The 19,533-nt window shown below is 40.4% G+C and overlaps 1 protein-coding gene across 1 annotated transcript; it reads left to right on the top strand.

Annotated features, from left to right (window-relative positions):
- The first annotated feature begins 1,034 nt into the window (after window positions 1-1,034).
- On the top strand, window positions 1,035-19,532 carry msh6 (mutS homolog 6 (E. coli)). The gene is made up of 10 exons (XM_067422251.1): window positions 1,035-1,443; window positions 3,005-3,210; window positions 3,299-3,474; window positions 4,138-6,697; window positions 8,760-9,052; window positions 11,619-11,736; window positions 11,812-11,901; window positions 14,444-14,598; window positions 15,191-15,390; window positions 19,445-19,532. The coding sequence occupies exons 1-10, from the start codon at window positions 1,211-1,213 to the stop codon at window positions 19,524-19,526; spliced, it is 4,113 nt and encodes a 1,370-aa protein (XP_067278352.1). The 5' UTR covers window positions 1,035-1,210; the 3' UTR covers window positions 19,527-19,532.
- The last annotated feature ends 1 nt before the right edge of the window (window position 19,533 follows it).

Below are 19,533 nucleotides of genomic sequence, written 5' to 3'. Positions count from 1 at the left end.
CAAACAAATATTTTATGCATGCTTTCACATTACAATTGACCAGAAGGAGAAAGTAGGAAGTAGGAGAACACATTGGTTTGGCTTACATTTGATTAATCACTTAGATGTTGTAGAGTCTTCTTTTTTACAAAATAACTAACATTTAAAGAAAATAATGAATCAAAATACTAAAAGAGAAATGTCCAAACATTTGCTGTGTGATCATGTAAATTAGATGTGGGAGGTTAAATGGGTCAACAGTGCACTCTGCTGACGTGACAGGACCACTACATAATGGCATACCGTAATAATATCTTTCTAGTCCATATCCATCTTATCCATTTTAAACTAATATGCTGCCTTAGCTTATATTTTACACCAAATACCTAAATAAATACATTTTTACCTACGCAGACCTCAGAGTCCCCTCATGTCAGACGTCTCAAAATAAACGTTCAGAGTATTTTTGATGATAATTGTATAATACATTTTTTTAGTGTCACTATCAGCTGTCCGTACTCTTGATGAAGCGACAAACGACTGTGATTGGCCCATCCTGGACCAGTGGTTGGCCTGTGATTGGCCAAATTTTCAAATTATTTGCTTAATAATTATGAATAATTATTATAAAATATAGGCCAAAACTTAATCATTACGGATGTGACACAGTAAAAAAAATTAAAAATACAATAATACATAAATAAGTATAAATACTCGGTTTTTTTTGGTTGTCGTATTTATAGATGTATTTATCTATTATTTCGGCAGCTTTGGAATTCCATCCATTAGAACATATTACTAGTAAACACGCTTGTCCTTATTATTTTTACATTTATAGGCTAAATTGTGTTTATTACTTGTTTTTTTGTCATATTATGCCTGGCTTACAAAGAAAGGGCAAAGATGTAGTTTACATAGAAATCTTAGATGGAAAAATCTAAAAGAGAATCTAAACAACCGTAGTAAATAACGCATGTGCGATATCAGCCACGTGGGTGGCGTAAAAGGATACACAGAGGCTCCCATTGGTCCGAATTCTCGTGGCGTCATGTGATGTGATCCTCCTCTTCCCTTTCCGTGCGCCAGCAGGGGCATTTTCGCGCGAACTCTCAGCTTAGCCCAAACAAAAACTCGGCAGAGCAGAACAGTTCTGGGTCTGTTGGTATGGAATATACATATGAATTATTTTTGATTAATTAAACACCATATTGCACAGCACCCTTTGGGAGAAATGGCAAAGCAAAGTTCCCTTTTTAATTTCTTCACAAAATCGCCGCCTCCCGCGCAGAAGGCCAAATCAAACCCTTCTCCAGTGGAGGCAGACCCGGTGAGCAGATCCAACACCTCGCCCAAAGAAGAGGCCAGAGTCAACGGGAAGAAAACACCAGCAAAGCCCGTCAAAGCTCATGCTAAAGCTGGACATGCCAAACTGTTCGGGGGAAAAGCAGACACTGCAAAGGAGAGGTACAGTAACTGCTGGTTACCATGGTGACACCATTCCAGTACCATGGTACAGTAATGTGTCGTGATGGAAATATCATAGTACAATGATACAGGCTCTAAAATTATATTTACAAATAAGTTCCATGGCTATTTGGACATGTAAAGTTACCATGGGTTTATCATAGTATTCATTAAAGTACTTTGGTTTGTACCATGGTACAACTGCAGTACTGTTGTGCCATATTTACGTTTTGCGTGTAGTTTATCCGTTCTGTCAGAAGTTTCATACTGAACACTTGCCGAGGGATTATGTTTTATATTAGTCCACGTGCTGCTTTTGCCTGTTTGGCGGGAGATTGTGTGGAGGGGGCGGATCAGATTTCTTGCGCCTATCGGGATTTTTTTTTTTTCTAGCCAGCATTGTCCAATAGGAGCGTCCGTTACTTCATGGTAAAATCAGTTACTACCTTTATCGATAGCCTAAAATACTAATAGATACATTTTTAGATCAATACATATAATATATTAGTATATAAGAAGGCAAATTCCTTAAGGCATGTTGTTTATTTTTTCTGTCCAATAGGAGTGTCCGTTACAATAATTCTCCACAGCAACCGTCTGTTACTACATAAAATCCGTTACTACCGTTATCACTAGCCTCAAGTAATCCATTCAATTTTAGATCAATATATACAATAAATTAGTAGATTTGAGGTGAAAAAGAAGGCAAAATTCTTTAAAACATGTATTTATTTATTTTCTGTCCAATTGGAGTGTCTGTTACAAAAATTCTCCACAGCAACTGTGGATCACTACATGGTAAAATCCGTCACTACAGTTAACGCTAGCCAATAATAATACATACAATTTAGATCATTATATTCAATATATTAGTATATAAGAAGGTAAAATTCCGTAAAGCATATTGTTTATTTTTTTCTGTCCAATTGGGCGTAGTTACAAAAATTATTCTAAGCAACCCTCCGTTACTACTTTAATTCTGGTATTGCCGTTATCGCTAGTCTAAAATAATACATAGATTTTAGGTCAATGTATACAATAAATTAGTATATGAAGTGAAAAAAAAGGTAAGATCCCTTAAAGCATGTCGTTTATTTATTTTTATGACATGCAATACCAATTTTATTGTATTTTACATTAAAGTGTTACCAATTGCTTTTTTATAAAATGCATGGAGTGTTCTGTATTTTTTTTAATGTGATATTTAATGCTTGTCTTTACTCTGTCAGGTCTATCATTGTTTTAAACATATGCATACATAGTTATGAGTTATTTCATATTCATTTGCGAACGAGTTTCATTTCAGTTAGTTTCAACATTATTTTACAATTCTCCAGTACTTAAAATTGTACATAGAGTTCCTATTACTAAGTGAATTACATAAAATATGTATGTAAACTATTCAAATACTTAACGTTGCCATCAAAAAGTATTACAGTATTTCACCCGTAGGCCAAAATACAAGTACTTCGTTTTTTAACTTATGTACACTTTAAGCGTCTGTGATTTTTCACTTACTGCATTTTGAATGAATGTATCACAAGAATAATTTTCTCTCCAGAGAACAGTCGTCCATGTTTAGTGCTGGCACTCTGGTATGGGCCAAGCTGGAAGGACATCCCTGGTGGCCTTGTATGGTTGTTCCTCAACCTCTCAGCGGACAGCAGATGAGGGGCCGTGGCCGAGACCAAAGGCTTCATGTTCACTTTTTCGATGAACCACCAACCCGAGGCTGGGTTAACACAAAATACATAAGAGAATACCAAGGTGAGCAAGGCTTTATTTATACACAGGAACATTGTAATTATACAATCAAATATGGTGCACCTTGCATCAATTCTTGTTGTGTTTTAAGGCTCTGATGGCGCAGATGCCAAATCCGGAGGCGTGTTCTTCAGCGGTAAGCCTGTGATACGTAAAGCAATGGAGATGGCAGATGTTGCAATGAAGCAGAGTCCTGAGCAGAGACTGAAGATGGCTGTGTGCATGGATCCCTCAGATGAAGAAGAGGAAAATGAGGAGGATATGGAGGTGAGCAAAAATTAGATTAAAGTCGATGTTCACATAAAAGATACATTGGTTTCACAGACGGGGCTTAGTTCAGTTAAGACATTCAAGTAGCCTTTATAAACATGCCTTAAAAAAACATTACTGGTGTGCATCTTGAGGCAAAACAATGGCGCTGACATATTTTAAGATATGTCATAGCAAATTACTTACAGTCAAGACAACTCAAACATGCATTTTCTACTAGGACTATGAAACTGGGGGATTAAGTTTTAAGGTGATCTTTCAAACAAATTTCAACTCATAATTTGCTTGTCTTTTCAAACCTTTTTGACTTTACTTCTTCAATGATTTTGAAGAATGTAACCATGCAGCATAAAGTGTCTAACGGAAGAACCAAGACAGAAAAGCACCTTAACTTATTTGCTATATTCAAAATCTTCTGAAGTCATGCAATAGCTTTGCATGAGGGAGGAACAGACCAAAATTAAAGTCATTATTTACTGAAAAGATGTCAGCGTGCATACAGCCTGGACTATTTTGCTTTTTTGTCTTTTTTTGGGTCACTTATATTTTTATTATCTCATAAAAGCATTCACATTCTCCAAAAAATTCTCCTTTTAAATGTGTTAGAAATAGTCATACAGTATTGCAACCATCTTAATTTCATGTTACATTTTATTATAGGTTGAGAAATCAACCTTATCAGATGTAGACATGTCTGAGGAAGAGGCTGAAGAAAAGGTGAAGGCCAGCCGTCGTTTATCTCGTGCTGCAGCTGAAAAGGGCCAGAAGTCGAAGCGTCGTCGTATCGTGGTGGCATCTGACAGCGATGACTCCGGTGAAGAGTTTAAACCTGATCAAGCAGAAGGAAGCAGTGACGAGGAAGACGAGGAGGGAGTGAATAGTGGGGCTGAGGAACAAGAAAGCGAGCCAGAGTCCGAACCAGACAGCCCTGTGAAACCGGTTAAGCGCAAACGTCCTTCAGAGAACCCGGTTAAATCAAAGAGCAAACCAGATACCCCAAAACGAGCACCTGCACCTCTACCATCCGTGACGTCCAACACCAAATCTCGACTCTCTGCTTTCTCTGCCCCAGACAACTTTGAAAGTCAGACTAGCAGTGCAAATGGGACAGAGGGAGGATCTACTGTGTGGGACCATGAGAAACTCGACTGGCTGCAGGACGGCAAGAGAAAGGATGCAAAGCGAAAACGACAATCGGATGAAAACTACGACCCCACAACTCTTTATGTTCCCGATGATTTCCTTAACAGGACGACGCCTGGAATGCGCCGTTGGTGGCAGCTAAAGTCTGAGATGTTCGATGCCGTTCTGTTTTATAAAGTTGGAAAGTTCTACGAGCTCTACCATATGGACGCGGTGATTGGCGTCAACGAACTTGGCCTTACCTTCATGAAAGGCACTTGGGCCCATTCTGGCTTTCCTGAGATTGGCTTTGGACGCTTCTCAGATGTACTTGTGCAAAAGGGCTACAAAGTGGCTCGTGTGGAACAGACCGAGACCCCTGAGATGATGGAAGCACGATGCAAGACATTGGCGCGTCCCACCAAATTCGACCGCGTTGTCAAGCGAGAGGTTTGCAGAATCATCACGCGAGGGACTCAGACGTACAGCGTGCTTGATGGCGCCCCTTCTGAAACTCAAAGTAAATATCTGTTGAGCATTAAAGAAAAGAGCGAGGAGGACAGCACAGGCCATGGACACGATTACGGGGTCTGTTTCATTGACACTTCGGTGGGACGTTTTCATATCGGTCAATTCCAGGATGACCGCCATTGTTCCCGCTTGCGTACTCTTGTGGCACACTATTCTCCTGCCCAGGTTCTTTTCGAGAAGGGCAACCCTTCAACTGAGACGTTGAAAATCTTTAAGGCCATCTTGTCATCCACTTTACAAGAAGGCCTCAATGCTGGTTCGCAGTTTTGGGATGCCCAGAAGACCTTAAAGGTCCTTGCTGAGGAAGACTACTTCAAAGAAAGCAAAGTGTCAGCTGATGATGAAAAGGGATCAGTGCTGCCTCCAACTCTCAAAGCTATGACATCCGAATGTGACGCTTTAAGTCTCACACCAAAGTCAGGTTATGAACTTGCTCTTTCTGCCCTTGGTGGCTGCATGTTCTACCTCAAGAAATGTCTAGTGGATCAGGAGCTTCTTTCCATGGGCAACTTCGAGGAGTATGTTCCTGTCGATGTGGAGATGGAGCAGGCTGGAGGAGCGTCTTGTTTTTTTGCCCAGACCCGTCAAAGAATGGTTTTGGATGGAGTGACCCTTGCTAACCTTGAGATCCTTCAGAATAGCTCGAATGGCGGTCCTGAGGGAACCCTTCTTGAACGATTGGATACATGTTGCACTCCCTTCGGAAAAAGGTTGTTAAAGCAATGGCTCTGCGCCCCTCTTTGTAATCCATCCTCCATCGGCGATCGCTTGGATGCTCTGGAGGACCTGATGGGTGCTCCGTCCCAAGCAACAGAAGTCACTGACCTACTAAAAAAGCTTCCAGATCTCGAAAGGCTACTTAGCAAGATCCACAGCATGGGCACTCCTTTAAAAGACCAGGACCACCCGGACTCCCGAGCCATTCTGTACGAGGAGGTCGTCTACAGCAAGCGTAAGATCGCTGACTTTCTCGCAGCACTTGAGGGCTTTAAAACTATGAAAGAAATCACGTCGATCATGGAGCCCGTCGCCGAAGGCTTCCGATCAAAACTGATGCGCCAAGTGGTGCTCCTCAAGACAGAAAATGAAGATGGGCTTTTTCCTGACCTTTCGCCTGAACTCAAACGTTGGGACACCGCTTTCGACCATCAGAAAGCTCGAACCACAGGTGTCATAACTCCCAAAGCTGGCTTTGATCCGGAGTACGACCAAGCCCTAAATGGAGTTAAAGACTGTGAGAGGGGCCTGCAGGAATACCTGGACCGACAGAAGAAGAGATTGGGCTGTAAGAATCTATCCTACTGGGGAACAGGAAGGAACCGCTACCAGCTGGAAGTTCCTGATAGTATTTCCGAGAGGAGCGTGCCAGAGGAGTACGAGGTGAGGTCCACTAAGAAGGGCTGGAAACGGTACTCTACCAGAGAGATTGAGCGTCTGTTTTCAGAAATGCAGAGCTGGGAAGACAAAAGAGACGCTGCGCTGAAGGACTGCATGAGAAGACTCTTCTACAATTTTGACAAGAATTACAAAGACTGGCAAACAGCTGTTGAGTGCATGGCAGTACTTGGTAAGAAAACTAAACTCTGTATGTGACCTGTGCTGGCAAAATACGTTGCAATGAGCAAATGTTCAGAAATGAGTTATTTCCATTTATTTATTTTTTACTTAAAAAGTACGTATGATTTGTTGGACTGAGCTAAACCTTTTTGAAGTCAACGGAGTCAGCGAATTCAATTTGGAGAAAAATTGGTCTTAAAGTCTTGTGAAGGTTTCAAAACAAAATCACCTGGCAATCTTTCCTTAAATTCCTGGTAATACTACCAAATTTGGCACACTCCAAAGTCAAAACCAAATATCTATAGGAAAGCTGTATATATTCAACTTTTTTTTCATGATACCACATTTGTTTGATTAACATTGAGACAGGCAGCCTATATATTAAGACCTACTGTACCATACGTATCTAATGTAATGTTACACATTAGATGTTTTCAAACTTTCACTTAAGACATAATTCTGTGTACCGTATTTTCCGGACTATAAGTCGCTCCGGAGTATAAGTCGCATCAGTCAAAAAATGCGTCATGACGCGGAAAAAAACAAATATAAGTCGCAGTGGAGTATAAGTCGCATTTGGGCAGAGCTGGAGCCGCGCGCGCATGCGAGTGTGCACTCGCTCGTGCCCGCTTCACTGCATAACCCGAGCAGAAGAAAGAAAGTTTGAAGTGAGTGAGAAACTTGTAAGGGACTGGCGAAAAGCAGAAGTTACTTTAATTGTGATGAAGAAGAAAAAGAAATCTACTTGCGGACTGTAAGCAAGATGGCCAGAGCTGAAGGAACGAGTCCACAGATGCTTAAACTCTCTGCCGGGAAAGCCTCTGCCGCGCAAGACGAACGCTGTGTGAATCGTTCTCCGCTGCATATTTTACTACATGCTGTTTGTATTTTGCAGAATAAGATTTTCTTTATGGGGGCATTTTGTTTGTGTTCAGTCTTTCTAAGTTGTTGTCTTTAAGTAAATATTAGGCTACAGGAGCAGCATAGAGCGCATTCTCGCGGCTATATATTTATTCTTGTAAGTCAGTATGAATTACATTTGATATATAAGTCGCACCTGACTATAAGTCGCAGGACCAGCCAAACTATGAAAAAAAGTGCGACTTATAGTCCGGAAAATACGGTATATGTATATCGGGATCGCGCGCTGTCTGAGGCGTCTTTGTGTGCACACTTTAAGCAAGTCAGCATGAGTGAAATCATTTTATTTACATCACCTTGTGTTCAGACTCAAGAATTTGCTACAGTATTTACAAAGTGACAATGCTGTGCTTTAAACCGATACCGAACGTGCTGAAGAGAAGCAACAGTTGTCCAGAAGCGAGCAGAGAAAAACAGCATTTTTCATGGAGGAAGGGAAAGGTACTCCTCTCAGAAAACACACAAATAAAGATACTTTTAGATGTTTAATTGCTGTTTGGAGCATTGGGGTCGCTAGATACTTGTTTTGCCTGTAGCTCGTAATCAGCCAGTGCACATTCCCACACATTTTGCCAGCGCGGGTCACATTTGTATTTTGTCTAAACTTTTAAAATGTTGATATACATAACTTATTTTTACACTTTCATTAAAAATTATTTCATGTAGAATATGATATAAAAAAAACTTTAAATTACTAATTCCAACATGCTCTATTCATTCATATTTTTCCTACTAACAATAATACTAATAAGATGTTTTCATTTTAGACTAGTTTATGCAGTTAATATTCATGGTTAGGTTGACAAAGGATTGATTTGAGCTAGTTTCTAGTAACAAATGCATAACATGCTGATGGAAGAACAGCTCACAGAAAAAACCTATATTAAAGGTTTATGTGTAAATCAGTTAAGTGATTGCTAATAAACCTTTACTGATTGTGCATGTCAATTCAATGAAGTTAAAGCAGCATGTTGTATTGTTTGCCATTGAAAATAGCTAAAATAACAAGCTAATAAACAGATGTTTCCAACATTTGACATTTTCCAAAACAAATGCCATGCTTGCTTTAAAAATGAGTTTTAACTGAGTACTTTTGGCATTGATACTAGAATGACGTGTGGTAAGATATATTCCTGTTGTTCTCACCCCAGATGTGCTGTTGAGCATGTCCCGGTACAGTCAGAGCGGCGACGGGCCCATGGTGAGACCGGAGATAGTTCTTCCAGGTGACGGGTGTCAGTCGCTCCCCTTCCTGGATCTGAGAGGGTCCCGTCACCCTTGTGTCACCAAGACCTTCTTCGGTGATGACTTCATTCCCAATGACATCTTCATCGCTTGCCCTGGCGGTGATGAAGAAGAGGGTCAAGATAATGGTAAAGCACTTGCCCCATGTGTGTTAGTCACCGGGCCAAACATGGGAGGCAAGTCCACCCTAATGAGACAGGTGAGTGCTGGGGTCAGTGTTCAGGGTGTGTTAATTAAATAAAAAAACTCTGATCCCAGATCCACACTCTAGTCTGATGTAATGTTCAGTGTCGCAAAGGCAGTAGATGAAATGTAACATTTGTGTCTTCAGCTTACAGGGAGTGCAGAATTATTAGGCAAGTTGTATTTTTGAGGATTAATTTTATTATTGAACAACAACCATGTTCTCAATGAACACAAACTCATTAATATTAAAGCTGAATATTTTTGGAAGTCTTAGTTTTTAGTTTTAGCTATTTTAGGGGGATATCTGTGTGTGCAGGTGACTATTACTGTGCATAATTATTAGGCAACTTAACAAAAAACAAATTTATACCCATTTCAATTATTTATTTTTACCAGTGAAACCAATATAACATCTCAACATTCACAAATATACATTTCTGACATTCAAAAACCAAACAAAAACAAATCAGTGACCAATATAGCCACCTTTCTTTGCAAAGACACTCAAAAGCCTGCCATCCATGGATTCTGTCAGTGTTTTGATCTGTTCACCATCAACATTGCGTGCAGCAGCAACCACAGCCTCCCAGACACTGTTCAGAGAGGTGTACTGTTTTCCCTCCTTGTAAATCGCACATTTGATGATGGACCACAGGTTCTCAATGGGGTTCAGATCAGGTGAACAAGGAGGCCATTTCATTAGATTTTCTTCTTTTATACCCTTTCTTGCCAGCCACACTGTGGAGTACTTGGACGTGTGTGATGGAGCATTGTCCTGCATGAAAATCATTATTTTCTTGAAGGATGCAGACTTCTTCCTGTACCACTGCTTGAAGAAGGTGTCTTCCAGAAACTGGCAGTAGGACTGGGAGTTGAGCTTGACTCCATCCTCAACCCGAAAAGGCCCCACAAGCTCATCTTTGATGATACCAGCCCAAACCAGTACTCCACCTCCACCTCCTCTGCCCTTTACCAATCCAGCCACGGGCCCATCCATCTGGCCCATCAAGACTCACTCTCATTTCATCAGTCCATAAAACCTTAGAAAAATCTGTCTTGAGATATTGCTTGGCCCAGTCTTGACGTTTCAGCTTGTGTGTCTTGTTCAGTGGTGGTCGACTTTCTGCCTTTCTTACCTTGGCCATGTCTCTGAGTATTGCACACCTTGTGCTTTTGGGCACTCCAGTGATGTTGCAGCTCTGAAATATGGCCAAACTGGTGGCAAGTGACATCTTGGCAGCTGCACGCCTGACTTTTCTCAGTTCACGGGCAGTTATTTTGCGCCTTGGTTTTTCCACACGCTTCTTGCGACCCTGTTGACTATTTTGAATGAAACGCTTGATTGTTCGATGATCACGCTTCAGAAGCTTGGCTATTTTAAGACTGCTGCATCCCTCTGCAATATATCTCACTATTTTTGACTTTTCTGAGCCTGTCAAGTCCTTCTTTTGACCCATTTTTCCAAAAGAAAGGAAGTTGCCTAATAATTATGCACACCTGATATAGGGTGTTGATGTCATTAGACCACACCCCTTCTCATTACAGAGATGCACATCACCTAATGGATGATGTGGTCAAGGTAACGAGGATGATGTGGTCAAAATACTCATTTGCCTAATAATTCTGCACTCCCTGTATATTTGAAAATAATAATGAACCGGCCCAAAATAATTGATTTAAACTGAATCGTGACCAAATTCCAGACTTCATTGTGTATGTAGTAAATCATTTTAATTAAATAATATTTCAGAGCAAATAAGTTCACCCTTACAGCTCTGATAATTGAATAATGACTTTGAATGTAGTCAAGAAACCTCTAACATGTTCTGCAGCTGTTCAGGCAGGAAGAAGGATGTGGTTTGAGCTCCTATTTCTGGAAATGCTGGTTTCTGTAATATGTTTTCAGAATGTTAAGTTGTTTAGGCTTGGAAATTCTGTCAATGAACATAATAATAAAACGTTATATTAATAAAATCTTCAAAAATCATGAAAAAAGTCTTGGATAGATGGATGAATAGCAGACATATTGAAGTGGCCTTAAAAGAGGATCTATTATGCCCGCTTTCAAAGTCTTGGTTGTTTTTTAGGCTCTAATAGAACAGGTTTTCATGCTTGAATGTTCAAAAAACACATTATTCTCCCATAATCCCCATTATTGCAGCTCCTCTCTTCCCAGTCTGTCAGTATCGCTCTGTTTAGTTCCTGTCTCTATAAAGCCCCTCCTTCTGAAAAGCTCAATGTGCTCTGATTGGTCGGCTTGAGCAGTGTGTTGTGATTGGTCAAGTGGTTTGTGAGTGTTTGGGAAATGCTCCACCCCTTACCATAACGTCAGTTTCAAGTACTAACTAACTCAACCAGCCCCGCCCCTTTATTCTGCGTATTAATTATTTAAATGAGGAATATTGTGAGTTTGTTCCAGGAACAAAACTCAAGACTACAATTGAGGCGTTTGAGGGAGTTCAGAAACACTGAGACTGATATAGAGAAGACTCAAACACTTTTTTTGTCAACTCGCTGTTAATTATAAAGTAATATGTATTCTTTCAGATTGTATTCTTTATTGTCATGTTGTCTTTCAGTGTGGTCTGGTGGTGATCTTGGCGCAGCTGGGCTGTTACGTGCCTGCTGAGAGTTTACGCCTCACTCCCGTTGACCGAGTGTTCACTCGTCTTGGTGCTTCTGATCGTATAATGTCAGGTAAGTTGCCTCTTGCTGCTTTCAGCGTTCATGTGTGAGCTTTTCTCTCAATACTCAATCTACCATGTTTTCCAGGTGAAAGTACGTTCTTTGTGGAGCTCAGCGAGACTGCTAGCATACTTTTGCACGCCACCAACCACTCCCTCGTCCTGCTTGATGAGCTAGGTAAATGATCTGTTCATCAATTGTAAAATTAAACAAATGTAAAACCGCAGTTATGAGAGAATATCTGAGGCCTGTTGCATGAATCCAGCTGAACCAACTCTGAGTTTAAGAGTAGGTTTAGAGTTGACAAATCCAGATAAATCCTACCAGGGGCCTATTGCACAAAACTAGGATAAGGGATTAAGCTGGGATATCTTGGCAATCCTGGCTCAATTTTTCCGCTAATATACAGTTATCTTTAGTTATCCTTATCATTCTTGGTGTGAGTGTGCCTTCTAGGGCTGTCAACGAATATTCTAAATTCGAATATTTATTCGAATAGGTTTTAAAAAATGAATTTCAAAGGTGAAAATTAATATTCGAAGAAATTTTTTTTTTTAAAGCGGGGGGGAAAAAACCCGCCGCGGTAATAGAGGCGTGGCTGTCTGCTTTCCGAGAGAGCGCGCGCATGGGGGTTCAGGGAGAGGTCACAGGAGTCGCTGCTGAATGTTGACACGTCTTGCAGCGAAGATGGCAAAAAGTGCAGAGCCCAACTCGACTGCGGCAGAGAAAACGATTTTCTAACTCCAAAATCTAAAAAGCCATATCTGGAAGTACGTTGGATTTTGGTTGGTAGGAGATAAAATTGTTGAGCCGCTAGATAGTTATATGCGATAGTCACATCGCCGGAACATGCGATGTGAAGGGTAGTACCCCATGGTGTATTAAGAGAACGGAAGCACACAGTAAACCGAGTTTGCTGCTGGAGTGACATGCACGTTCCGCAAGCGTGATTGGTTCACTGTGCCGCTGTTCACCGCTCACGGCCAAACATTCACTGCTAAAATGTGCGCCGAAAAGGATCCACTGCAAAAATAAAAAGGTTCATACCAGAAATCCTCTTTTTGGGACTATTTCGGCTGCAAGAAGGAGGATGTTGAACAAAAAGAGGTACTTTGTGTCTTGTGGCCACAAAACAAGAAAACACCACCAATTTGTCTGATCACTTAAACGGCACCACTAAGATCTTTACAACGAATACAAAGCAGGGCTCGACATTAACAGTGAAAGAACAAGAGACAAGTGAAAGACAATTTTACTTGCCTGACAGACAAGAGCCGGATTAAAACAAAAAATAACTAGCGAATCACCAAAATGCAAGAATGATTGTGCATTAGTGTAAGTGGCGATCCATAGTGGATAATATATAATGAACTGACGATAATAAGGTCGCACTGTGGACGCTCGTGCAGCCTCTCGAGGAGAAATTACTCGAGGACAAACACTTTTCCTGAATATCATCACGATGAAAATGACACTGATTTCAAATGACAGTTCCATAAACAAATAATTAACATTCATTCAGTCAGTTACATTTAAGATGCAATATTTATTGTTTTTGTTTTATGTCAGCAGTGATCGTTCACAGCAGAACCGTAACGCGTCTCACTTATAGCAACAAACGTGAACGATTCAGCGTTTGAATGAATCGTTTGAATGAACGACTCAGTGACTCACTCATTAAGACAGTCACCTGCTTCCACCTACTGGAGGTTTAGTTTCATGTTTGCACATACTTTCCAACATTTCTTTTGGCCACTTGTAATGAAGCTTGCTTTTTACTGAAATTATTAATATCATGGAATGGTAATTATTGACTTTAGCCTGGATTGATGGCTCTCAATATCGCAATATATATTGTTGCAATGTAATTTTTTTCCAATATCATGCAGCCCTACTTCAGGGTACGTTTACACAACAGCGGTGTACTAAATTTTGCATACAGATGACATGCTCCCCAAGATATCCCGGCTTAATCCCATATCCTAGTTTTGTGCAATAAGCCCCTGGTTTAGATCAAGTTCAACCATTTCTCAAAGCTGGGTATAAACGTTCTCTGTCAACTCAGGTTTTCTGTCAATCCAGAGTTTGCGGCTAGCAGCCAATCAGAATGTCTGTTTGATTCACTTCTCGCAAGAGAGAGGGCGCAATTCAATTCTCTTCTGAAGTTTGAGATCGTTTTGAAAATGATCATGAAATTAAATGCGCTTACAAGGCAGGAATCTGACTATATCAATGCATGATGTGAATTAAAGAAAAATGCCTAATAATTATAGGTTCACAGAGAGCGCAAATGAATACACGTTGTTTAAAAGAATTATGAATGCATCTATTATATTTATATTAATATTTGGCTACTTGTCAATTAATATAATAATATATTAATGTACTATATTAATTAAAAGTATAATATAAATATAATGAATAATTAGCACCAAAAGATGAGCTGTAAAGTTTTTTCACTATAAATTGTTTTATTCTGGAATGAGAGATACAGGGGTGTGGCTTTATTGCGTCTTTACTTGCAGCTGATTGGTCCAGTTTAAGTTACCATGGTGATGAACACTGATAAAAACCAATCCACCTTCTTGAGCCCGAAAAACCAGAGTTTGCTCAAACTAATCTCAAACTTACCTGGGTAGCAGCTGAAACCAGCTTTGTGCAACAGGCCACTGGGTGTTAGCAGAATAAGTTCAGACGTTTTGTTGTGCTTGAACCGCAGGCAGAGGTACGGCCACGTACGACGGCACAGCCATCGCGAGTGCAGTGGTGAAGGAGCTGTCGGAGAAGATCTGCTGCCGAACCCTTTTCTCCACTCATTACCACTCATTGGTGGAGGACCACGTCCAGGACCCCGCCGTGAGACTCGGACACATGGTAAGTTTTCCTGTCTCCATCAGAAATTAATTAATTAGTTACATTTACATAGAAGGGGTTCATCTCCTCAACCACCACCAATGTGCAGCATCACCTGGATGATGCGACGGCAGCCATATTGCTCACTCACCACACACCAGCTGATTGGTGGAGAGGAGACCGAGTGATGAAGCCAATCATGATATGGGGATTATTAGGAGGCCATGATGAACAAAGTTGGGTAACCCCAGGATGCCGGGGTTACACCCCTACTCTTTATCGAAGGACATCCTGGGATTTTTAACGACCACAGAGAGTCAGGACCTCAGTTTAACATCTCACCCAAAGGACGGTGCTCTTTGACAGTACAGTGTCCCCATCGCTAAACTGGGGCATTAGGTCCCACACAGGCCTCACCAACACCTCTACCAGCAGCTCCTAGTTTTCCCAGTTAGTCTCCCATCCAGGTACTGACCAGGCTCAGCCCTGCTTAGCTTCAGTGGGAAACCAGTCTTGGGCTACAAGGTGTTATCGCTGCTGGTTAGGAAATGACAAAGCTCTACAAAATAAGTGAAAGTGTTTAGTGAGATGATCTACATTTGTTCCCTTTCAGGCCTGTATGGTGGAGAATGAATGCGAGGACCCCAGTCAGGAGACCATCACCTTCCTCTACAAGTTCATCGGTGGCGCGTGTCCCAAAAGTTACGGCTTCAATGCAGCCCGCTTGGCAAACATCCCGGAGGAAGTCATCCAGTCTGGGCATAAGAAGGCCCGTGAGTTCGAGAGGAGCACCGTGTCTCTCAGGGCATTCAAGTAAGCTACTTTATGAACCGTGTTCAGATTAGACCATTTTGCATTGTGACATTTTCATAATAATTCAGTAGGGATGCACTGAAATGAAAAATCTGGTTTGAAACCGAAAAATCTGAATGCATTTGGCCAAAAAACGAAACCGGAAACGATGACTTTTCTTGCTGCTCGAGAGTGAAATCGTAGCGCTGAACACTGAAGGGCGGGCGGCATATGTTTTGGGCTTTTTTTCTCTTTCAGCCAAAAGCCAAAAATGCAATTTTCACTGGCCAAACTTTCAGTGCATCCCTACTATCAAGCACATTTTCATCGGACAACACTAAAACGGCCAATGCCGTACAATGTTGATCATTTTATGTCAATTCCATTAGTAGATGATTTGTGATTATTGTAATGCAGTGCTACTGCAGATGGATTGATTATGAAAATGTCGCAAACTCTGTTTTTAGACTCATTAGGAGGTTTTCAAAATAATTGGATTTTTTAATAATTGGATCTTATTTTTAATATCATGAAATATGACCCAGTCATGTTCTTCATAGGTTTGGTGATTATTCATCTGACTGTTATTAAAGAAAAATGGGTCGCACTTTAAATCAGGGTACAATTCTCACAATTGACTGTGACCTCAATAAACTCCTAATTTCTACTTATTAATAGTTAGTAAGGTAGTTAAGTCTAGGTATTAAGGGATGTAGAATATGATCATGCAGAATAAGGCATTAATACGTGCTTTATAAGTAATAAACTGCGAATATCCTAGGGAAATGCTTGCTAATAAACAACTAGCTCATTGTGAGAAATGGACCCTAAAATAAAGTGTTAATGAAAGATGTCTCCAAAGAAACTGAAATGTTATTTCTAAAGATGCATTAAGCTGATCATAAATGACTGTAAAACCATTAATAATTTTACAGGTCACTATTTCTGCTGCATTATTAAACTCTGCTCCTAACAGACTCCGTGTGTAGCGTTCATATCTTTCAGTTTATGAAGAAATTCAGCCGATGCTTTCTGCTGCACGTCCCATGGTGTCAAACTTCAATTCTTTAATGTATAAAACGGTTTACCATCAAATCCATTTTAATTTTGTCTTATTTGTCAGATGTAGTGTTGTCTAAAGTATTAATAATAACAATTCATTATATTTATATAGCGCTTTTCTAGGCACTCAAAGCGCTTTACATAGAAGGGGGAATCTCCTCAAGTATTGACTTCAGTAACAAGTCGGAAATTAAAAAAAATGACTATACCAACATTTCCCTCTTGTGTTCACGTGCTCAACATTTATGTCTGTGATTGGCTACGATGATCAACGCTTCAAAAACATGACACTTAACTCTTCACCGAGCGCAAACACTGATACACACGGGAGCGTTTGAAAGCAGGCGTCTATCAGCGGATATATTTGGGATATCCTGCTTTTAAATGCTCACGTGTGTATCTGGGCAACATGTTTTTACACAATGGCCAAGCAGAGGCGTTTAAGAATTGTTCAACAGCGCTCAATGCTGGTTTTGTCACATTTTTAAAATTTCAGTTCCAACTTTGTGACAACACTAGTCAGGTGTTCTTCACTGAAACAGCGTCTGGGTCTCACCATCAGTGTTTTCAAACTAGAGACTGATGTACCCATCATCCGCTTCTGTGTACACTCATAATAATATAATTTTTTTGCTTCTTCCCCAAAGAACCTTTCAGATAATTAAAAAAATCTAAAATTTAAATCATTTAAAAGATTCCATGGATGTTAAAGGTTCTAAATGGAACCATCAATGCCAGATAAGAAGCTTTATTTTTAAGATTTGAACAGAACAGGTCTGTATCAGACTGCATTTTGGTGTGTTTTTTGTATTGTTTTTTCTGAAACCAAATATGTACTCAACGCTGCCGTTTCCACACTTCATTAAGCTGCACAATCATTTACAGCTGTGATCATGAGAAGTTTCTCAAGTATCAAAGCAGTGCTATAAAAGGATATAATGCGAGTGTTTCTTAGGCGACTGGAGTTCTGGCCAGGGCCGGCGTTTGCTTTAGGCGAGCTAGGCGGTCGCCTAGGGCGACAATTGTGTTGGGGGTGCGAGCGCGCTCTAGTACCGCCCTTTACTTCCCATTAAGCATAGGAACAAGCGAAATACAACATAATGTTTATTAAACATGATCATATACGGCGCTCCCTCAGCCACATGTTTAATTACTTATCAACCTGATTATTAGATTGAATTGATGGTGATTATTGGTTATTGGTTAAGGCGTTAGGTCAGGCAAGTGCTCATCCCTTGCGCTTTTATCAAAAATAAGGCGTCTAAACCCCGCGTTAGCCCAGTATAGAGGATAGTCTTCTCATCTCAGCCAATAAGTTGTCAAACAAAATAAATTTACTTAGTATTATCAATATTATCAACTAATATTAATTGTATTAATATTGTCACTAAGCTATCACTTGGCTACAAACATAACTTCACTGACAATAATCTACAATATGGATAACAAAAAATGTGGATAACGTATCATGGTTATGAAAAGTACAAATGCTCTCTACATGGGCATCGGAAGCAAATAAAAAGTGGGTCCTCTTTTTTTTTTGAATGATAGAGGCCATATTATTTACATTAAACACAAATATACTGTCGTTTACGAAACGATTGATTGATACGGAAATCAACGAATACTTTACCGTAGCTATAGAGTAGAGGTAAGATGCCGTCAAGTTTTGACGCAAATCAGTCAGAGGTTTCGAATCCGCCTTTTGCCACACTCGCTCTACCTTTTCCCAATACATATCAGTTGGGAAAGGCATTTATTTTCAATAAAAATTTAGAAAATATTAGAAAAGTGGAAATAAAGCGTCTAATTTGTTTATTAATAAGTGTTTCTTGGTTAAGTAAACAGACGTGCTGAATTAGAGACGATAAAAGTGAGTGGGTCGGGGGGCGCAAAACTCCATCTCACCTAGGCCAACAAAAGTGCTAGAGCCGGCCCTGGTTCTGCCTGCTGAAAATGATTTAATGCAAAACATTTGTAGGGATGAACAATATCGCCACCATATCGGTATCAGCTGATATGTTCATTTTTAGTTGGTTTTCTGCCCGATAATACAAATTAGCCAATATAAATAATGGATTATTTCCTTCAGCTGAGAAACTTCAGATGTTCAAAATCTGATTGAAAATATGAATGAAATATGATTGGAATCACTTCAAAAAGGTGCAACGTGCATCTGTCATATAGGCTACATAAAATGATGAGAACATAAATGTGTGCTTGGGCCATGGCTTTAATGGTGAGACTTCTGTTTTTGTAATCAGGCTCTGAAAAAATATTAAAGGTCCCGTTCTTCGCGTGTTTTCGAAGCTTTGATTATGTTTACAGTGTGCAATATAACATGAGTTTGTGTTTCGCGTGTAAAAAACACAGTATTTTTCACACAATTGACTTATCTGTACAGCGCTGTTTCCTCTGTCCTAAAAACGGCCTGATGATTTCCTCGTTCTATGAAGTCCCTCCTTCAGAAACACGTAACGAGATCTGATTGGGTCAGCGCTTCCCGTGTTGTGATTGGACAGCAGCTTAGCGCACGTTGCCCGGAAAGGTCCCGCCTCTTACCATAACGGGGCGATGCAAGCACTGAATGCGCGCTCTTCTCCACGTGGGAGAGCGACGAGACCACGGCCCCTATTTTGCGTGTTCTTGTGGGCGGAGCGTTAGTCAACAAACGGTTCTAGTGACGTCATTACAGCAGGAAGTGCAGAGCTGTAGTCCAAACCGGCCGCTCGCTGTAGGCTTTGAAAGGGAAAATATCTCTCTTGACATTGAGCTTTATAATTTTACAGGTATTATTTATGCTCTAACAGCAACATTACACACTAACTAAAGTTTGAAAGATGGGATCGCGAAGAACGGGACCTTTAAACTATGGATTTAGTTTTAACAGTGAAAATGTTCATCCCTAATAAATTGATTAATTAAAAGCTGGAATAAATGTGTTTTCCAAACCTCTGAATGCTAGTGTGTGTTGGAGAAGAGCATGTATTTACAGTGTGATTTGTTTCGACAGGAAACTGTGCTCATTTGCTGAGGACTCGACGGCTGAGCGTGAACTGTTCACAGCACTGGTTCAGATGATCCACAGCCTGTGATGGAAAC

This window comes from Pseudorasbora parva, chromosome 17 (genome assembly GCF_024679245.1).
Source record: "Pseudorasbora parva isolate DD20220531a chromosome 17, ASM2467924v1, whole genome shotgun sequence".
Taxonomy (NCBI): Eukaryota; Metazoa; Chordata; class Actinopteri; order Cypriniformes; family Gobionidae; genus Pseudorasbora; species Pseudorasbora parva.
Note: the sequence above shows the minus strand (reverse complement) of the source record. Positions and strands in the feature narration are given on the sequence as shown.

Excerpts from the sequence above, each read along its gene's own strand:
- msh6 (XM_067422251.1), top strand. The coding sequence starts at position 1,211 with ATGGCAAAGCAAAGTTCCCTTTTTAATTTCTTCACAAAATCGCCGCCT. Across the intron at positions 11,902-14,443 it reads CGTCCTGCTTGATGAGCTAG|GCAGAGGTACGGCCACGTAC; the intron begins GTAAATGATCTG and ends CTTGAACCGCAG. Across the intron at positions 15,391-19,444 it reads GTGTCTCTCAGGGCATTCAA|GAAACTGTGCTCATTTGCTG; the intron begins GTAAGCTACTTT and ends TTGTTTCGACAG.